The sequence below is a fragment of the Cricetulus griseus genome (assembly GCF_003668045.3).
Source record: "Cricetulus griseus strain 17A/GY chromosome 1 unlocalized genomic scaffold, alternate assembly CriGri-PICRH-1.0 chr1_1, whole genome shotgun sequence".
Lineage (NCBI taxonomy): Eukaryota > Metazoa > Chordata > Mammalia > Rodentia > Cricetidae > Cricetulus > Cricetulus griseus.
The window spans coordinates 97,729,477-97,750,105 of NW_023276807.1; the positions used below are offsets into that span (position 1 = coordinate 97,729,477).

Here is a 20,629-nt window from a genome sequence, read left to right on the forward strand (position 1 = left end):
CACACACACACACACACACACACACACACACACACACACACACACACACACACAGTTTAGCCATCAACCTACCTCAAGCCTACCTCCAACCAATGAGGAGCTATTGGTTCAGACCCAAAATGAAAACATTCAAAGCCAATCACATCTGGAGAAGCAAGATGCTTCAGGGCCCACATAACATCCAAACTGCCAATCTTGTTCTCTATTAATTTTACCAAACAAACACCTTGGAGGAGAAGGGTTTTGTTTTTTGTTTGGTTTGGTTTTTATGTGCATGTGAGAGCACACTTTAAAAACTGAAACCACTGAAGAGCATGAGTAAGTCAGTTTCTGGGGGTTATGTATAGACAGCCATTTAAGAAAGTAATATATGAGCATGATTTCTGCAGCCTGTCATGGTGCCAAGGTGGGAGCAGTATATGTAGGAATGTTCTTTCCCTGCCAGTAATGCTTGCTGTGAAAGGTACACACTTGCTCTGTAACGCCCCCACTCCCATCCAACATACAAACGGAAGCTCTGCACAGGCTGTGAACAAGACCCCTGGGACTCCAAGAGTCCTAGAACTTACCTTGTTGAGAGTGGTGATGGCAGCGAAAATCAAATGAAAACTTCCCAGATTCCACAATCCAAACTGCTCCCCTCTTACCCAGTCCATTAAATCAAGTCATTTACACAGCCTCTGCAGGTTGTTCTTAGGATGTGTTATGTCACAGAGTCCTTTGGATTGCACCAAAATAAATGTGAACTCTCTGAATGCTAGTCACATCTGGCAGCTGAATCCTCTGTTAGTCAGAGCTCCATTACTAGCCCTTTCCTGTTATACCCTCAGGAATTGCCCTCTCCAACAAAGAGCTCCTCTCTACCAGGATGGCACTGATAGAGATGGGCAACCTTGAATGTGGAATCATTTTTTTTAAATGGCATTCCATAAGTGCCTTGAAATGTTACCTTCTGATGCTCAAACCACTGAAAAAAAGCCATTACTATTTGATGCTCACATCACTGAAGCAAACCATTACTATCCTTGGTCACATAAAGCATCATGATTCAAGGATAGGCATGGATACAGGATTGGATGTCTGCCCTAAGCTTTATTCTTTAGTGAGCAATAGTGTGGGGTCTAGGATTGGTGGCTGGTTCAGTCTGCTCAGCTATCTGGGGATACCAATCCTGGCTCTAGGAGCCAAGAAGCTAGAGCTGGACCTTCTGGGAGAGGTGGGGACCTGGAATGTCAGTCCTTTGTAGCAAACTCACATGTGTGGGTAGTTTCCAAAGTATCAACCTGCTTGGGCCAGACTTGTCTCTCCAGCATAGAGTTATGGTTATTGCTTCTATGACAGAAGGGGTCCGGAAGCCCTGATGGCTTTGGAGTCTGAGAAACAACTGGGTTGCTGGGTCTGTGGGGACATACACCTGCAGGTATAGACTGTCCCAGGTTGGCATAGCCCGTGGAAGCATTTGGAAGCATTCTGGGGCTGTGTTCTATTCTACAACGTCAGGCACGGGAGGCATGCTAGGGTTGAGAAGGGAACACAAAGGGGTCATTTCCCAAGGGCCACAGCATCACAAGCAGGGGCTGACGTGGGTGCCAGGCTTTGCCTCATTTTTGGTACAAGTGAACAGGAAGCACCTGTAACTGGTGCAGTATTTACAGAGCATCTTAAAATAAATAATTTGGAGAGAATCCTACCCAAATGGCTCTAACATTTGTACATGAATATTGTACAAGATTAAAAATAAATAAGGCAATATAATACATTTTTATCACAAATAAAAAGAAAGTCGTTTATCACCAAACCCAGTGGAACATTATGGCTGCACGTGTGGTTCCTGACCTCACAAGAAGTAGGCGGGTTTGGAATTGCTGATGATGGAGGTGTCGCCCCTGAAGAAGAGACCCAGCCAAGGCTCCTCTGTGGTCCACTTCAGAACAGTTCTGTGCCCAGAGAAGGCAATGTTATTCTATCTGACCACACGATGGGTGGTTCTGCCTGTGTGCTCTCCATTATGCACACTCTGGGTGAGTGCAGTGCTACAGGCCTTGGCTGGCTCTGCTCAAAGTCTGATAGGTCAGATCCATGTGTCACTGGGCTCTTCCCTGATGGTTCTGGTGGTCTTCCTGCTGCTTACTCAAGCTAGGGCCAATTTCAGTTCCCTGTGGTTGTGGGAGTGACATCCTGGCTTCTTTGTTGGCCGGAGCTGTGTTGTCCTCATAGGTCTCTTCAGTGGGTGCTTCACACCCCTCCCAGTCTGTCCATCCTTCTGTTGACCCCGAGAGTCCATGTGTCTGCACCAACCCCATTGGCACAGTCTAGGATCCTTTCTCATCCTTCAATGGCTAACCTAAGTCCCGTTATGGAGCTCCTTGGCTGACAGAAAAGGACACACACACACAGAGTCTGAGGTTATTCTGTGGACATCTTTGAGACCCACTCCTCTGTCCCTAACCTGGACAGCTTAGGGAGCCCAGAAGCCACTCTGAGGAAACCCAGGCTGTGCTAGTAGTTTTCTGCCATCCTTAATGACCTAGAAGGCCAGGGAAGCACTACAGAGCCAGGGCCACAATGTACTCACTTGCTCTTGGTGCTCCTGTCTGAGCTGACTGCTTCAAATCTGGCTAGACAGACAGACAGACAGACAGACAGACAGACAGACAGACAGGTGAGGAAGTCCTAGTGAAAAAGGCCCATGAGGAAAAGCCATTTGCCCCAAGGATGGGAAAATTTGGGAGTAGGCAGGAGGCAGGAGCCACAAAGAGTATCTGCATGCCCTAGCCTGCTTCTGGCTCATGATTTTGCCTGTCCTTGGAGGCCCCCCTCCCCCAACAGCCTGAAGCTTTCCTATAAATGCAATCTCGATGGAATTCTGGACCATGGAAGAAACCCAAAAGCTCTCCCTGTCCTCAGATCTACTGGAGTCAGCATTCCCCAAGCACTGCTACCAAAATACCAAGCCACAGGACATGACCCCCTGAAGAAGGTGAAGCCATTTGCTCTCCAGCCCAGGAGGCTGCAGTGGAGTGCTGAGGTCAGTCTGGCCCTGGTTCTGGGTTCAAGCCAGAGTAGGATGACAGAAAGGCAACAAGGGGGCCATTCCACACTGCCTGATAGTATCAGAAAGGCAACAAAGCAGAGTGGGCACGGGTGGGTCAGAGTACCTCTGCAAACACTGTCAGAGGCTACCTTTACCATCAACCACAAGCTGCAGCCCATACAGAATATGCGATCTTCACAGCTGCCCCACAACCACCCTAGGACACCTGCAGTGCAGTCTACAGTCTCAGGTACTTGCAGACTTCGCATGCAGCCTCTAGAACTCCCTCATTTGGCACTTGCTTCCTACCAACATGTGACCTGAGTCTAGTCTCGGCTGAGTCTCCCAGGATAGGCGCTGGATGACCTGTAAAACTACCCAAGCCCTGGCATAGCCACACACTTGAGCCAGAGCTGAGTTGGGGACTTAGGGACCCCACATATGCACCCTGCCAGGGAAGGCTGGGCTTTGCTCTGCCCTAGTAGTCTAAGAAGACAGAACCTCAGGAAGGGGGAACGCCCTTGGGGAACAGTGAGAAGATGGGCCTCACAGCCATGTTGCAAGCTGCCTGCTTTCCTATGAGTGAGGCTGAATATCTCCAGAAGCCAGGTTTCATCCAGCTATTTCCAGCCTGTTGCTTCCTAGCAGCTCTTCCAGACTCCCGTCCCCCGCACTTGTGGGTTTCATCTCAGCTGTAGTCAAGGAGAAGCGCAGATGGGAGACCCCCCCCCCAACATCAACAGGATCACTCTTTCCCTTCACTCTGGAGCAGGGACACCATACCTAAGACTCAGGAACACACACTGCCAACTCTGAAACCCCCAAGAGGAGGAACGGTTACTCCAGAGAAAAATGTCTTCCAGCAAGGAAAGTGATCATGGGTGTAGTAGGTCAATCACTCTTAGCATAAAGGAAGGCTTGATTCTTGTTACAGTGTCCAAGACACCACAGAGAAGGCAAGTCAGCACACACCCTCTTCTCTGAATGCACAGCGATGGCACAGGAAGAGGAGGGCCCACTGCCATGGGAGTCAGAAACCAACAGGCAGGTGGAGTTGGAAGAGAATGCACAGGCCAAGAGGATAGAAGTAGGGCTGTAGGGCCGCCTGAGGATTCCAGAAGACCTGCCTCTGGCTGTTAGCAAAAGCCTACTCTTGAGGAAAGCTAGCAACATCACTCTTCATGCAGTAAGAGGTGGCTTTTCAATTCATTCTGCACTGTCCTGTCCAAGACCTGACCAGCTCTAAGCTGTGCCCATGGTATGAACAGCTCAACTGTCGTGGCCCTGCCCAGCGGGGCCAACTTCCCAGTCTGGCACACGAAGCTGCTACCCAGGATTGGAGCCACCCATAAGCCAGGGCTTACCAGAGCTGGAGCCACCCATAAGCCAGGCTGACTTGGGGCTCAGTCATGGTGGGCTCCTCTGCCATCTGAACCTCCAAAGCTTTTGCTATGACCGTGGAAGATATTCCCAAGGTCCCACCACCAATGCCAACATTAGCCAGGCATGACCAGGTCACTAGGAAGAGACAGGGCTCCGTATGCCCCAAGTGGGTGGCTTGGGCACATCTCCCATCGGCCTCAGGCCACACACCTAGACGATGCTTCTTCTCCAGCTCAGCCACTTGGCAACTGCTCCTCCGGCTGATCTTGGCTGGAGCCATGATGGCCTGTGTCACCCTGAAGCACTCTTCTTTGCATGCATCTCCAGTGGCCCATGGGGTCCACTAGGCTTCCTTCCCCCCTGCTGTGGATGGCAGGTACTGGCTAGTTGGGGCTGGGGGGAGCCCCGGCCTGATCGGGGGTCCAGCTGCAGGACATAGTGGGGGACGTCGGGCCTGGCCTCCACCTCTCCCATAAGGACACATTCTCCGCTCCAATCGAAAGGACCTGCCATGGGAACTGTTTCCATCAGTCCTGCCTTCTAGAAAGTATGTTAGCATCTCTCCCTTGCCCTTGACGCTGACTTTGCCTCTGCACACAAACTGGTATGAGCACCTCTTCAGCAGCCGATGGACCTCCTCAGTTACCTGCCAGTGGAAAGAAGTCAACAGTCTTAATCATGCACAATGAGGGGTTCCCCTGGAGGGCAGGTGCTCCCCAGGTACCATCTACCCTGCACCCCACTCCCCATCCCAGCTGCCCAACTATGGAAGAACTTAGACAAAGCTACTCTGTATCTGGCCAAGTGGGGGCAACAGAGGCTAGGGACCCAGCAGGGCTTGGGTGAGCCACTGTGGTTACTTTGTGTGCCAGTGAGGGGCTATGTGGGACTAGCCCCAGTGTTAAGGATAGAGGGGCAGGGGCAGGCTCTCTGGCTAGGGGCTCCACATAACTCAGTAAAATAGAATCTGGTACTTTTATGCCACCCAGGACTGGTAGCCTTAGTTTTTGGGATTTGGGGTGCAGCTACTAAATGGGGCTGTCAGTAGGAGTCATAATCATACAGAGGGCAAAGAAAAGTGGAAGAAAATGGCCATCTCTTAGCTCCTCTTTTCTCGGGCTTCAGACCAGTGTCCCAGCTCCAAGAATCCCTGCCTCCCCAAGCCAGAGAAAAGATGAAGGATGAAATCTCCTTGATCCCTGGCATTGCTCTAAGCCAGCAGAAGAGGCCTTTCTACCTCCTCATCTCCTGCCTTTACCTCTCCTCCTATTTTATGTTCAAACAATGAAATTGTCTCAAGCTACCTTTTCACACTCTGGCAGAGCTGGGGAGGGTGGCCCTCCCCATTGAATTGAGCACTAGTGTAAGAGCTATTAAATATCAGCCTTTCCTATCCAATTCTAGAAAACACGTGTTTGGGATAAAGAATTCAATTTTTTGTCTCCTCCTTGTCGTCAGAGTTTTATCCAAACATTTTAATCTTTGAGTCCTGCAAACCATTTGTCTACACAAAGACTGGCTGCTGTATCCAGGAATTTGATGGCCTAGAGTAGTGAACTCTTTCCCTTCCTCCCTTATGTCCTGTTAACCAATTTTTCTTTTCAGACTAACTAATACAATCAGACTGTGAGGTTAGGCCCCAACCAATGGGAAAAAGACACCATTACTACCTGAGCAGAATAAAACCCAAATGCACTTCCTGTCTCTGTGTGTTTGCTCTTCTGAGTGCATTCTATTGATCAAGAGTAAAACTTGCCTTGTCCAGACACTTCAGTTGGAGTGGTGGCCTCTTTCTTTGCAACCCTGACCTTACTTCTGACTGAGGATGTCTAGAAAATGGAAGGAAGACAGAGGCATTGGGTGTAGCAGGGAGTCCTATGGAGAATGCCATGTGGGAAGCCATGCCTGGGGCAGAGCAGCTGGGCCACAGTCAAGCTCAGAGCAGATTCTAGTAACAGATGTAATGTTGGCTTCAGGCAACAGCCCAACTGGATACAGAATGGGCTCTGTGATAGTTGATATTGTTTTCAACTGGAATCAACTAAGAGGCAAGCTAGGAGGAACCCTTATACAGGATTTCAGTTCCTTGACCAGGTTATGTGGAGGGGGAAGACCTGCCCTCAATGTGGGTGACATTGTCCTATGCCAGACAGATAGAAGATGGTCTGAGGAGAAGAGCTTTGCTTTTGCTGCTTACTTTTGTGTTGCCCATGTCATCAAAAGGGTCATCTATACTGATTGCATCTTGCTGTGAGTCCATCTGCCCTATTGCTGCTGCTACTAATCTTTGCTGACATTAGGATGCAGCTTCTTTGACCTTCCAATGTGGAATGAAGGGTATTAGCTCTCTAGGAACCTTCCAGGCCACCAGCAGCAGACTAGGACTACTGAGAAATCCAGCCTCGTGGACTGAGCAGCTACCAGGCTCCTAGCTTCTCCAATGTAATGGCAGACATTATTGGACTACCAAGACCCATATAGTATTTTAAAAATTTAATAAAACATATATATATATATATATATATATATATATATTATAATTAGTTCTGTTCCTCTAGAGAACCCTGACTAATAAATTGCTTTTATCCAGATATTTTACCACAGCAGCAGGAAAAGAAACTAAGACAGAAGTCCACATTAAAAAATGGGTTGTTGCTGTGATAAATCTAACCCTGTGGTTCTTAAGCTGTTGGGATCTTACACACAGCTGGAATGTAGAAGAGTTTGAAACTCTGGGCTAGGAAAGCCATTTTCTGTTTCTGCTTCTATTGGAAGCAGAGCTTAATGGTCCATTTCATTGGAACTTGGAAAACATGAATGCTGAGAGAAATGTGGACTATGGTGGCCCAGTGCATGAGGTTTCAGAGGGTATCAAGGACTCCATCAGGCAGTGGGCTAACAGCGATCTGTGTGGTATGTTGGCCAACTATCTACCTTTATTCTGCTGCATTCTGAGAACTTGAGTGAAAAGAATTTAAAGATAATGGACTGAAATTTAAGGAGATGAAGGCAATCAGCTTGGTGTTGAGAAAGCTGTGTGATTATTAAAGAGATCAGCAGGATTGAAGAGAAGTAGTCTACAAGGCACTGGAATGAGAGCCATTATCTTGTAAAAATCCCAATTTATTTAAAGGGAAAGGAAGCCTAAGCTAGTCATTCTCTGTTCCTTGAACACAATTGCCTAAAAGAATGCTTCTTTATGGTCAGGCAAAAACAGGTATAGTTATGGTCCAAGGAGTCTGGACTCCATCTTGAGAGAGTGGCAGAGAGAGCTTGGCAGTGTCATCCATGTGGTGCTGGTTTTGAAGGCATAGGGGACATAAGACTGATGGGATCAGGAGTACAGTCAAAGTTAGTCAATATGAGGCAGGGTCAGAGTCCCTGCTTAGAGGTCCCAAGAGGCCACTGTGAACTTTGGGAAGCCGTTAAGGTGACACCTTAATTGCAATGAGGACCCACTTATTAGATATTAGACAGTAGAAAAGCCAGGATGGGACATCCAGCAAGGAGGGCTGAGGGCAAGGAGAGCTGTGGCTAACCCAGTGAACTACGTGCAAAGGTAGAGGGGGAGTTCTACCCAAGGTTTTAGGGGCCCAGCTGATTACATTACTAGCCCTAAATTCTCAATACAGAATTTAGCGCTTGCCCTGCTGGATTTCAATTTTGCTTTGGTACAATCATTTCTTGCTATGCCCTGGTTCTTCCATTTTAGAAAAGACATGTTTAGCCAGGCGGTGGTGGCACACGCATTTAATCCCAGCACTCGGGAGGCAGAGGCAGGCGGATCTCTGTGAGTTCGAGGCCAGCCTGGTCTACAAGAGCTAGTTCCAGGACAGCCTCCAAAGCCACAGAGAAACCCTGTCTTGAAAAACCAAAAAAAAAAAAAAAAAAAAAGAAAGAAAAGAAAAAAAGAAAAGAAAAGGCATGTTTAACTCCGTGTCGTATAAACTCATTTTACTCTGTATGCTGGAAGAATGTAAAAACTCTTTAAATTTGATATTTGGACTGTACAGAGAAGTTGCTATTAATGACTAGGTAGGATTTTTATTTTGGTTGGAATATACTTTAAGATGGTCTTGAGCCTATGGGACCAAAGAGTGTCTTAAAAGGGATTTGTGTATGAGCCTTGAGTTGACAAGGGATACAGGTGATGTTTAGTTAGTGTTGTCAACCGGACAGAGTCTAGAATCCCTTGGGAGGAGAGTCTCTGGAATTTCCTGGGGGGTATTTTGATGATGCCAATTGATACGGGAAGATCTATCTTAATTGTGGGTGGAGCCTGGGCCATGTAGGTAGAGAAATCGAGCCTAGCACCAGCACCCATACATCATTGCTCTTCTGACTGCAGCACATAATGCCATCAAGTTCCCACTGGCCTGACTTCTGTCACAATGGACTGTACGTAGAACAACTGTTGAGCAAAAATAAACCCTTTCTCCACTGAGTTGTTTTTGCCAGGACATTTTACTACAGTAACTAAAGGGGGAAAGCCTTTCTTGGGAATGACTGGTCCAGGGAAGGCGGTAGGGGAGTGTAAGCATATTCTCCAGGGTGACAACAGACAACATGTCATAAACAGGACAGCAGTGGTAGCTGCACCACTATGAGGATGCTTGGCACACAAGGTTATGCATGTCAATGGTGAAGACAGTGCATTCTGTATACATTTTACCACAATAAAATAAATGTCATCAGTGCAAAAACAAAGAGCTGCTAAGGAATGTTGGAACTTGGTGCTGGAACTGGAAACTGGGACACATGCTTGAACCTCAGAGTGCTGTGAGGTGATGGAGACTTCACGGTAAGTAGAAGGATCAATGCCCAGTAGGACACAACTCCATATAGTCAGAAACCCCTCCTGTAACAGTGGCCTAACCACAGCAGGGGACCTGCACGACCTCTCAAGTGCCCTGTGTTCACTGCCCTGTTTCTACATGTCCTGAAACCAGGGAGAATGCACCAGAATAATAAGGATGTCCCTCCAAAACCCTGGAAGGCTGCAGTTCTCTAGTGAGTGGCAGGAGGCCAGGGCACCCTTTATAGGCTCCATGCAACCCATAGGGCTACATCTAAATGGTAGGTCTTGCGTGATTCTAGGAGGAAATACTAAAAGCTGGACCATTCCCCAACACTGATGAGGATCAGAAGCCCACCTTTCAGTGGTTCCGAGAAGATATCCCAGCCACCGAGTCTCGTCCTGTCTGAGTGAAGCTCCTCAGAAGCAGTGGGTGTGTCCACCATCCTGCTCTTCAAACACATGAGAAACATCTTTCCCCCCATATGCTGCTATGACAGCTGAACCATGGTTTTTGTTTGGTTGGTTTTTGCTTTTAAGACAGCATCTCACTAAATAGCTCTGGCTGTCCAGGAACATCCTCTGGAGACCAGGCTGGCCTCAAACACAGAGATCCACCTGCCTCTGCCTCCCAAGTGCTGGGATTAAAGGAGTGTGCCACCAAGCCCAGCTGTGACCATGGTTTGGAAACAAGGGAGAACACTGAGAAGCCAGACTGTCAGGCTACTTAGTGATTCCTGATTCATTGTGATCCTCAAGTTTACTTCTGCTCACTCAGGAGTGGCCCCAAGGATGCATGGAAAAACCAAATAGCTAAAGCAATCTGTCAGGCTTAACAGTGTTGTCCAGGTCCCCAGCAGACGCCAAGACACTCAGCTTAATCTGCCCTGCCACTTATTGACCACAGACCCAAGGATCCCTGATGCTTCAATTTCCTCCCCAGCTGAATGGGTACCTGTGTCTTTGGGATTTCTGGGTGATTTACCTGAATTCTGCCCTGGACCCCTGTGCTGTCCATTCGACTGGCCACATTGACTGTGTTTCCCCAGATGTCGTACTGGGGCCTGCGAGCTCCGATCACTCCAGCCACCACAGGGCCAACGTTGATGCCTGGAAAACAGCCACAGAATGGCCTGTGTGCAGCTGGAAAAATGTGACTAGCAAGCCTGTGTACTAACGCTGTTACTGGTGAAAAGGCATGTCCTTCAGTCTCCATTTGAGAGCCACATAGAACCTACCATAGGTGGCAGCAATCCAAACCAGTCCAAACCAGCCCAGGCCTCCCCAGGTGGGCCAGTCGGAAGCCCACTCAGCAGCACTGGCCATCAGAGGAGTTTCTAATCCCAAGGAAAAGCCCCGGTTCCTGCTAATGCAGGAGAAACCTGAGGAGGTAAAATCTAAAAAGGCTTTACTAACAAACTTGCTTAGGTGAGTAGTGTGCAAACCGGCTTGATAGAAACTTAGGAAGGAAATGTTTATACCTCAGCTGAAGCTTAGGGTTCCTCATGTTTGTTCACCAAGATTGACCTCTAATTATGCTCCATCCCCATAACAAAAGGAGAGAAACCTAATTAGGCTCATCCCCATATCATAGAGCAAGCCTCTAAGGGCAGCTCAAGGGTACAGAGCCTGGAGTCACAACCACCATTAAGCCCTGGTCTGCCATTAAATCCTCTATGCTCTTATCAGGAAAAGCCTAATTCTGCCCCAAGTGGACAAGATAAACCAGGGTGACTATTTGAAAGAATAGAACAAAAAAAGAATTCCAGCAGTATCTTTGCTGTGTAAATCTCCCATCTGCCCAAGTGGCCAGACTTGCTATCTCCTGTTTGAATTGTTCAGTGTAACCCGGGGCCAGGATCTGGAAGAGATTGAGGGATGACAGCACATAAAGACTGCATAAGCCTAAAGTCTATAAAGTTAGGGGAAAAACTTCCATTCATCACTTGCTCTTCTTTGGGCATTAGCCAGAGCTGGACACGTGTAATCATTATTTTTCCAGAGTGTGTGGAGTGGATTCACACTAGAAGGGCATATTTCTGCATCACTGTCACTTTGTCCCTTGTGCAGAGACATGCTCTGGAGCTACCAGGAAGTCTATCTCTATAGCCTTTATGACCACAGTGCACCTTACCTCCAGGTACACCTCCTCTGCCCTCCAAAGTAGCAGTAGCTTCCTAAGATATTGCTCAGAGTGGGAGTCCTAGCTCCAAGTACAAATTTAGATGTCCAGAGAGGAGGGCATGAACCCCCTATCCTTCCACAGGGCAGGGTCTCATTGGACTCAAGGACCTGCACAGCTTCACAGCATCCCCTCCTGTCTAGGTACACTCAAGTCTGAGTTACCATTTGTGAGAACTTTGGCAAAGTACTTACCCTCTCTGGGTGGGTTTCTTTGCCTGTAAGTTCCCTGTGTCATCCATTCCTGGTCTGGCCTTAGTGGGATATCTGTTGCACTCTCATGATGGCCTACAGGTAGCTACCCCTACAAATGGGGCTGCCTGGTCTGCACAGATGCCACTTCCTGCCTGTCTGATGTATCTGGGCATGGGAAACAATGTTTCTGAACTTCCTCTGAAGTCACAGGCATTAGAAACAATTCTGGAGGCTCATGGGTGACCCAGGGAGGACACCTGAGGGCCACTTCTCAAATAGCTGATAGGATTCTAGGAGCTACCTTTGTGAATCTCTCCACCTATATCCAGGCAGGGGAACCTGGGCAGGGGCTGATCAGCTGAGAAGTAGAGCCATAAGGGACTATCTCCAATTTCACTGTGGGACCAACACAGGGGCCAGGTGCAGGGGAAGAGGGATTTCCAACATATCCAGTCTGTACCTTATCACATTAGCACTTGCATTGATCAGAGCATGGGGCCCAGAAGGAGATTGGTTACTAGGAAAGAGGTCAGGGCTGCTCTGCCCCTGTCCTCAGGGAACACCATGTTGAAACAGCTTGCTTCTAGGGACACTGACACACCACCTGCTGTGAAGCCATCACCTCCCATCACCCTTGTACCTAAGCACAAACAAGGGCCATTTTAAGGCTCCTGGACATTTGCATTGTAAGGTGGCCATAAACCTCCAGTTAACTGTATTCCAACTAAGACAGGAAGATGGGAGGTATAGGATAGGAAGAGATAGAGAGGGAAGAAGGCAAATCATCTAACTCTAACTCAACTAGATTCTAGATGAATAAGAATTTTTGGGATAGTCTACATCTCAGGTGAAAGTTAAATTTCTTCCTTTTTTCTTTTTAGTTTTTTTTTTTAAGATTTATTTTATGTATATAAGTACTCTGTCTGTATGTATGACTTTATGCCAGAAGAGGACATCAGATCTCATTACAGATGGTTGTGAGTTACCATGTGGGTTCTGGGAAGTAAACTCAGGACCTCTGGAAAAACAGCCAGTGCTCTTAATCACTGAGCCATCTCTCCAGCCCCCAAAGCGTATTTTCTAATAGGGTTTTGTAAACATAAGAAAAGGTCCTGGGCATCAACCAGCTTCCCCTCTCAAGTCACAGCCAAGGAAGGAGCTGCCTGGGCCCTGCTGCTGGCCTCCTTTCAAAACTTCTTTTCAAAGGGACCAGCATGCCTTAGCTGTCCATCAGGGTGGTGATGAAGAAGACTGTCCCCAAGTGACCAAGGATGCAGAATGAAGGACACAGACCCACACCCAGCACCCTGCTTTGTCAGCCATGATAGGCTGCAGAAAAGAACCAGCAAGACATAGGCCACTGACTCAGCAACATGTGCTGAGTCCCCTGACTTTGCCCTAATCACTAGGAAGCAACCTCCAGATATCCTCCATGTGGCCAGAAACCAATCAGAAGTTATCTGGCAGGCTCTAGATGTACTTTACTGATAATAGTGGAATGCAGGGTATAGCAATTGCCCTGGGATGGCCTCTAGGCACAGCAACCTTTCTGTAGCTGTAGCTGACCAATCAACTCAGGACAGGTTGCCCAAACCCAGAGGTGCACCAATCCTGAGACTGTATGTATGCAACCAGTGAACCCCCAGACACTCCTCTTGCTCTACCCTAATATATGCCCTGTCCCACTGCTGTGTTGGATGGATGGAGGACACAAGTTAAGTCAAGTTAACTCATAAATTAAAACGACTTTTTGCTTTTGCATCAGATCTGGTCTCTTGGTGGTTTTGGGGGTTCAGCGTCTGGGCACAACACAGAGGTGCCTCTGAACAACTGCATCAGTGAGTGAAGAGGCTCACTGTGTCCCTTGAGCTGCATAACAAATCCTTACTCCTAAGTTTCTGTCTGCAGGAGTGCACTGCCACAAGGCACCTTCAGAGTCAATGCTGTCCCCATGTGCTGCTGACAAGCAAGACCCATCTGTTGTGATACCACAGGCCTACACAGACTCTGCTCCCAGCATCTTCCATCAGTGACAGGGATGAATCCAGAGTCACCTACCAACTCGGAGAACAAAGTCGTTGTAGGATTGGTAGTTGATTTCATCCAGGACTTCAAACATATCGATGGCAAAGTCTGCTAATGTGCAAAGGTGGGAAGAGATTGACTTCTTAGCCTAGATGTGAAAAGAGAAAAGTCGTGTGTGGAGTGCCCAAACAGGAGGGGGTCAGGGACCACCTTGACAGGTCCTGGCCCTGGGATTTAACTCCTAAAAACATAGCAACCCTAGAAACAGCAGGTGTTCTTGGTGCCTGGCTGGGGACACATTAATCCTCTTACTCTACAGTTTGAAAACTTGGGGTATTTCCCAAACTATGGCTTCTGAGGGACACAGGCAGAAACCACCCAAAGCCATGCTACTCCAGACCACGCCCCTGTGGAGATAGAGGGAACAGCTCCTGGGACGGGGGAGTCAGGTGCCCAGATGCCTACTTGGACAGTGCTGTCAATACATGTTGCCAGGGACATATGTCATAGAGGCGCGACAGCTCCCTTCTTAGAGACTGAAGCTGCATCTGTGTGGATGTAACTGGGGAACAAAGTCCTTTCATTTCTAAAACAGTGATGGGCAGAAGGTTTCTAACTTGTATTTATCCAGACTTACTGTCCTCAACATCAGGGAACTAATGTTCTTAAAACAACACGGAACAGGCTTTATTTTTTGAAGAACTTTAATTTGTATGCAACAGAGCAGACGATAGAGTCTCCATGAAGTGATCTCCTCTGTGTACAACTGACTACTACTAAGTTCTTGCATCCCAGTAGCACTTTTGTTACAGTCAGCGAGCCAATACTGACATGTTATCACCAACCTCCAGCTGCAGTTAACATTGGCGCTCACCCTTGATATTGTATATTCTGCAGCTTTGATGAAGTATAATGCCATGCCTCCCCCAGTACAGCGTCACCCAATGGCTTCCTCTGTGTTCTGCTGAGCCATTCTTTACCTATTCTCTTAATGAAGGGAATTTTGTTTGCTTTCAGTTTTTTTTAGTGATTATAGGTAAAGCTGCCATGACTATGTACAGGTGTTGGTGTGGCTGTGAGCTTGCGACTCATTTTAAAAGTACCAAGGACTGTAACTGTGAGTGTGTATGGGCAGTGGTAACGGTCTAATTGGCTTTTAAGAAGCTGCCAAACTGTCTCCACAGTGGCTAGAATATTTTGCATTTCTACCAGTAAGGAACAAGAGTTCCTGCTGCCCCTCATCCTTACCAGCACTTGGCAGTATCAGTGTTCTGGATTGTGGCTGTTCTAATAGGTCAGTGTAGTTCTATGCCAGTGTTTTGACCTCCTCCCTAAGACTCAGGACATGGGCCGTCTTTACACGTGTTCCCCTGTCTCTGTGGATCTTCATTGATGAGACACCTCTCCACTTTGCCCACTTTTTAACTAGGTTGGCATTTTTATTTCTCAATCTTAGGGTTTTTATTTCAATTTTAAATATAAGTCCTTTATCAGATAGGTGCCTTGCAAATCTCCCAGCCTGCAAAGTGACTGGTCATTCTCAACAACACTGCTTACAGAGTAGGGGCTTTTCATTTAATGAAGTCCAAATTACTGATATTCTCTTCCAGGGCCATGCTTTGGCTGTTATATATAAAAAGAACCATCCCAAATTCAAGACCATCTAGATTTTCTCCCATTCTGTTGTCCAGAAATTTTTATAGATTTTTTTAAAAGGTTTTTACATTTAGGTTGACTCAAATTAATCTTATGAAAAGTAGAACATCTTTATCTTAGTTGTAGTTTTGCATGTGAATATGCAATTATTATATTAAAAGTAGAAATTAGCTGACCACAGATTGTATGTGTCTCTTTCTGGGCACTCTATCCTGTTTCACTGATCAATTTGAAATATCCCTCAGGACACTGTCATGCCTGCTGTAGCTTTCTAGTTATTTCTCCAACATTGTCTTGACTCTTCTGGGTCCTTTGTTTCTCAGTATAAAGTTCAGTTTTTCAATGTTATGAACTATCCTGATACAGTTTTGATTGAGACTGAATTAATTCCATTGATCAAATTTATAAGCACTGATATCTTGACAGCAGTCATCCTTCCCATGCAGGAAGGCAGAACAGTTTTCCTTATAAAGATCTTGTACATACCATGTTATATTTGTACCCAGTATTATATTTTAATGCTAATATAAATGGAGTCATGTTTGTAATTTCAAATACCAAATGTCCATTTCTACTACACAGGACTGATTTTTTCATATGACCCCTCCCTGTATCCTGCAACCTTCCTATGCCCATTTATGGGTTCATTAGTTACCAAGTGTCATTCATCCATCCCCTACGCCACCCAACAGGGGTTCTTTCAGGTAATCTATATATATAAAATCATGTCATTTGCAAACAAAAATAATTTTCTTTCTTCCTTCCAAGTCCATATGTGCTTTATCTCCTTTTCTTGTCTTATGACCTCATTTAGGACTTCTAGAATGCTGCTAAATATTAGTGGTGGGATAGTTGGGTATGGTGGCGCACATTAAAATCCTGGAAGTCAGAAGCTGGTGCAAAGAGGATTGGGATTCTTTGCTGACTTGGGCTACATAGTGGTTCAAGTCAGGACTAGACTAGTTAGCAAAATCTCAACTTTAATAATTAATGATAGTACTAATATCAATGCTAGGAGAAGGGATATCCTTGCAAGGCTCCTAATCTTGGGCTGGGGAGCTTTTCTCCATCCTATATAATGTTAAGCTGTAGGGTTTTATGTATGTTCTTTGTCCAGCTAGAATTTTCCTTTTTTTTTTCCCTGAGTTTAATAATTATTAAACGGATTTTTTTTGCATCAGTTTCTAAGATCATATGTTGATAGGGCAAATTTTAGACATTCACTTCTGGAATGTTAAACCAGTCTTATATACCTGGAATAAATCCATGGCCCTCATGTAGCATTCATTTTACTTACTATTTGATTCACTTTGCTAATGTTTGATAAGGAATTTATGCTTTTACATTTATGAGGAATAAATACCGATCTGTGGTTTTCCTTTCTTGTGATGTCTTTGTGTAGCTTTGGTATGAGGGTATGACCTGGGATGAGTGTTGGGAAGCCTTCCCTCTGCTTCTGTCTTCTGAAAGAGGCTAGAGGTGACTGGCATCCTTCATTTCTTAAATGTTGGGCCAAATAACCTGCTGACTCCTGATCTGGGAGACTGTTTATTACTGGATTAATCTCTTTAGTAGCTGCAGACTCATTCATTTTCACAATTCCACACAATTCCACAATTTCACAATTTTCAGCATTCCAAGGCCGGGAGCAAAAGGAGGTAGCTGGAGAGGAGGGCTAAAGATTGAGGGATTTCTTAAGGTTGGGTATCTAGAGGGAACTAGCCAATGGCAAGATAGCCAAGGATCTTCTCCTCTAATCTAACACAGAGAAACCAACCCCAGTATGGGGACCTGCCCAGGGTCCCAGAAACATCTGCAAGAGAGCCAGTCTGAGCAAGTGGCCTGGGAACTACTTACCCTGGTTCCTGCTGTGGGTGCCAGTCCCACGGCAGCCATATAGGTACTACCAATGGTCTTAATCTTCTCCAGGTCCTTGTAAAAGTCCTTGTCCATGAGCTTTGTTTAAAAAACAAAACTGTTAAACATCACAGAACACTGGAGCGATGTCATATAGCCATCACCCACTAGGCGGCAACGGAGGAGGAGGCCATTAATTGTGCACAGCAGTTCCTCTGGTCTGTTTTTGTATCTGGCTGTATGTATGAAAGAGGCACCATGGAGGTACAGCATAGGACACATCCATGTCCCTGAAGCCAAGCCCACAGTCACTGTGGAGAAGAGAATCCCCAGTGCTGGGGCAGGCACAGTGCCTGGTCTGGGAAGGGCCTAGAGGTTCCAACCTGCACACCTGGAGTGGGAGCTGCCCGGCCCTGGTCCCTACCTTAGAGTCATTATGCTCTGTCTCAACTGTCACAGCTGCCCTGGACCCTAATGGAGACACAGTGGACACAAGCAGGATTTGCTACCCTGCAAGTAGATGCTGTTGCAAGGCCTCACTCACCTCATCGAAGTCAGCAATGATCTCATTGAGGAGTCGCAGACACTCAACCCCCATGTTGTTGCCATCCAGCTCGATGTAGAAGTCATTGAAGTTGGGGATGGAGGCAAACATGACGCCCACCTGGGAGTAGGACTGGTAATAGAGGTCCTGCAAAGACAAACGGGGTCAGCTCCACCATGCCACGCCAGGTATGGCTAACCAATAGGAACAGCATTTGGAAGGGGGACGAGGCAGGCCATAGGACCCCAGTTGGTTCTAGAGAGAAGGGAGAAACACTGGGGGCTCCAGATGGTGCACTGCACTGCATGGGCAAATCCTGGGTGGTCAGTTTTATCCTTGGGCCTAATGAGGTGAGGGAATCGCAGGGAAGGGGGATCACTGAGAGCCACACATTCTATGGCTCTAAACCTCAGCTGAGTGCACAGACACACCAGCAGCTGCTTCCGGCCGGGCAGATTAAGGCTGAACCTCCAGGTTGCTCCTGCCCCTAGGACCTTAAAAGCCACCCTGGATTTCTTTACTTTTGAACTTGGCCTTTGTAAGCATCTCCCTCGTGCAGGAACTACAGCAGGCAAGGCTGTGAGGAGCTCTGACCAAACATTCCATGCAGAGGAGGGAAAGAAAATCTCCACGTGTTTCAAGCAGACGTGACAGATAGTTACACATAAGCGTGTTCTGCTTTTTCTGTTCACATTGTCCCCAAATGAGGGAAGCTATTGGAAACATCCAAATTTGAAAAAGAGGGTTTCCTCTCTAAATTTAGTTCGTTAAAGCCCACGCTCCTCCTCTTGTGTGTTATGAATATTAACACCCAGGCCATGATCAAAGCCGAAGTAAGTGAAAGAAATGCACACCTGTCAACCTAGAGTCCCCAGAGTTCCCTGGTGGCCAAGAACTTACCCATTTCTGGGAGACTGGCAGGAAGACCAGGCAGGGAGCTAAGCAACTAAATCAGGGATTTCTGAAGGTCACAGAGGCCCCCAGTTGCAGATGAAGCAGAGTGGGCCATGCTGAGCTGGCACTCCAGCTGCACACCAGGAAGTCCTGTCACCCAGCAGGAGTCCCTTACACTCACCATGTTCCGGGGATTGGACATGAGGAAGTGCTGTGCGACATGGGCTGGCAGGAGGTTGAAGAGGATCCTCTTGTTGTCCAGCTTCACTCTCTCCATGTCATCCCGCTCCTCTTCCGCCTGGAGGGCACGCGTCATGAATCACAACCATGCACGCTGCCCTCACCCTCCCACCATGACACCTTGATATAGGAAAGACTGGGGGTGATCAAATGATGTGATAATCGGCTCACCACTAAGCTTGCTTAGGAAATATTAAGTTACACAAAGTGGAGTTTAGCTGAAGGAGCACTGTCTCTAATTTACCCAGAAGATAAGCAGCACACTAAAACAGGCTTGTTAGGAACCACAGGAGAGGCTTGCTGGGAATATGCTCCTGCTAAGATCTGTTCACCAGGATTGCCACCAATTAGGCCCTATTTCCATCAAAGAACATGCCTCTATCTTGGTTCTCACCAAGAAGAACACAGTTCTGTCAGATAGGACGATCCAGGTAACAACTACTGGAAAAGAACAATGTTGATCTACATTAAAAGTAACTGTGACAATATCATTGTGTAAAAATCTCCAACTTGTCCTAACTGGCCAGACTTGAAGTTTTCTGTCTCTGTTTAGTTGCTCAAAGTGTAGCTTTCTATGTGGAATATTGAAGCCTGTGACCTATATAAACCTTATGTTAAGTTTCCGTTCATGGCTGGTTTCTCTTTGTGTGTCAGTTGAAGGGACCAGCTTCCCTTTCGGCAGCCATAACAGCCGAACATGTGCTTGCCATAACTTGCCTTGGTCACTTAGAGGTCAGAAGCTGGCCTTGTGACAAGGAGCCAATTAGAAGTTATTTAGTCACTAGAAAGTCAGATGCCTGCCTTGTGACAAGGAACCAATCAGAAGTTAGCTGGTGGCGCTATGCTTTACAACCCTGGGTGTGCTTTACGGACAAGTGCACAGCAATGATGCACAAAGCATAGCAACCACCCTGGGAGGGCCTATGGGCCATAACAACCAGTTGGCCAATCAACACAGGGCAAGCCCTCCAAGCCTGGAGGCACACCAATCGTGAGCTTGTTAGTACCCCTAGACACTCCCCTTACACTGTCCTATAAGATCTCTTGGGAGGCCCTAGGAGCTGTCTTTTGCTAGCCATCCGCCATGGTGGGTGGGTGAAAGACCCGAGCTAACATGGGATTAGCTCGTTAAATTACAATAAAGCCTCGTGCAGTTTACATCAAGCTCTCGAATCCGCCTGGTGATTGGGGTGACCGCAGTCATGGCCTGGGACCCCGGATACCTGAGTTTTCCGGGGGTCTAACATAGCCAGAAGGGGATACATGCTATTAAAGGACTTTTTCCTTGTTCCCCAAGTGTCTAGAGTAAATTCTCTTGGAAGGGGGTAGACTCCAACCTCACTAATCACCCATTCAGGGCTCTAGCTGCATGGGTGGTCCACATGAATACTCTTCATCTTTCATACCTGACACAGGACCAGAGCCTTAATGCAGGGTTGAAGGATTCTCCACCCCAAATTGTAACTTTCAGTGGTTGATAATGGCTCTCCCATTTTCAGGGTCTACTCCCCAGATCCCGTTCCTGTCCCTTGAACACCTCTTCGGAACCTATGCGCCCACTCTAGACTGCACCAGCCCCAGGTAAGCCTTATCCAGAAGACTCAGGACCAGGTGGCTGAAACCTCCCCAGGACACCACCCACTAAGAACATCTGTTGCCTCCATAAGAACCTATATCCTGCTGGCACTACAAGAATGCTATGAGAACCAGGCTGGGGTGGATCCAGCTTATCCCAGTGAATGCATATTCTCTGAACCAGAAGCAGGGAATGAAGAACTAAGGACTGCATAGGGGGCTGGCAGGAGCAGTCTCTTAGTTAGGGTTT

At 47.1% G+C, this 20,629-nt stretch overlaps 1 protein-coding gene across 1 annotated transcript in view; it reads right to left on the reverse strand.

The window, feature by feature from the left end:
• Positions 1–4,760: 4,760 nt before the first annotated feature.
• The window catches only part of Adcy1 (adenylate cyclase 1), a 106,207-nt gene continuing 90,338 nt past the window's right edge, over positions 4,761–20,629 (reverse strand). Inside the window, exons 15-20 of the mRNA XM_027388141.2 lie at positions 18,746–18,862; positions 17,671–17,817; positions 17,127–17,225; positions 13,647–13,761; positions 10,198–10,322; positions 4,761–5,063 (exon numbers count right to left, since the gene is read on the reverse strand). Of these exons, the coding sequence (XP_027243942.1) occupies positions 4,761–5,063; positions 10,198–10,322; positions 13,647–13,761; positions 17,127–17,225; positions 17,671–17,817; positions 18,746–18,862 (906 nt within the window). The remainder of the gene's footprint in view (positions 5,064–10,197; positions 10,323–13,646; positions 13,762–17,126; positions 17,226–17,670; positions 17,818–18,745; positions 18,863–20,629) is intronic.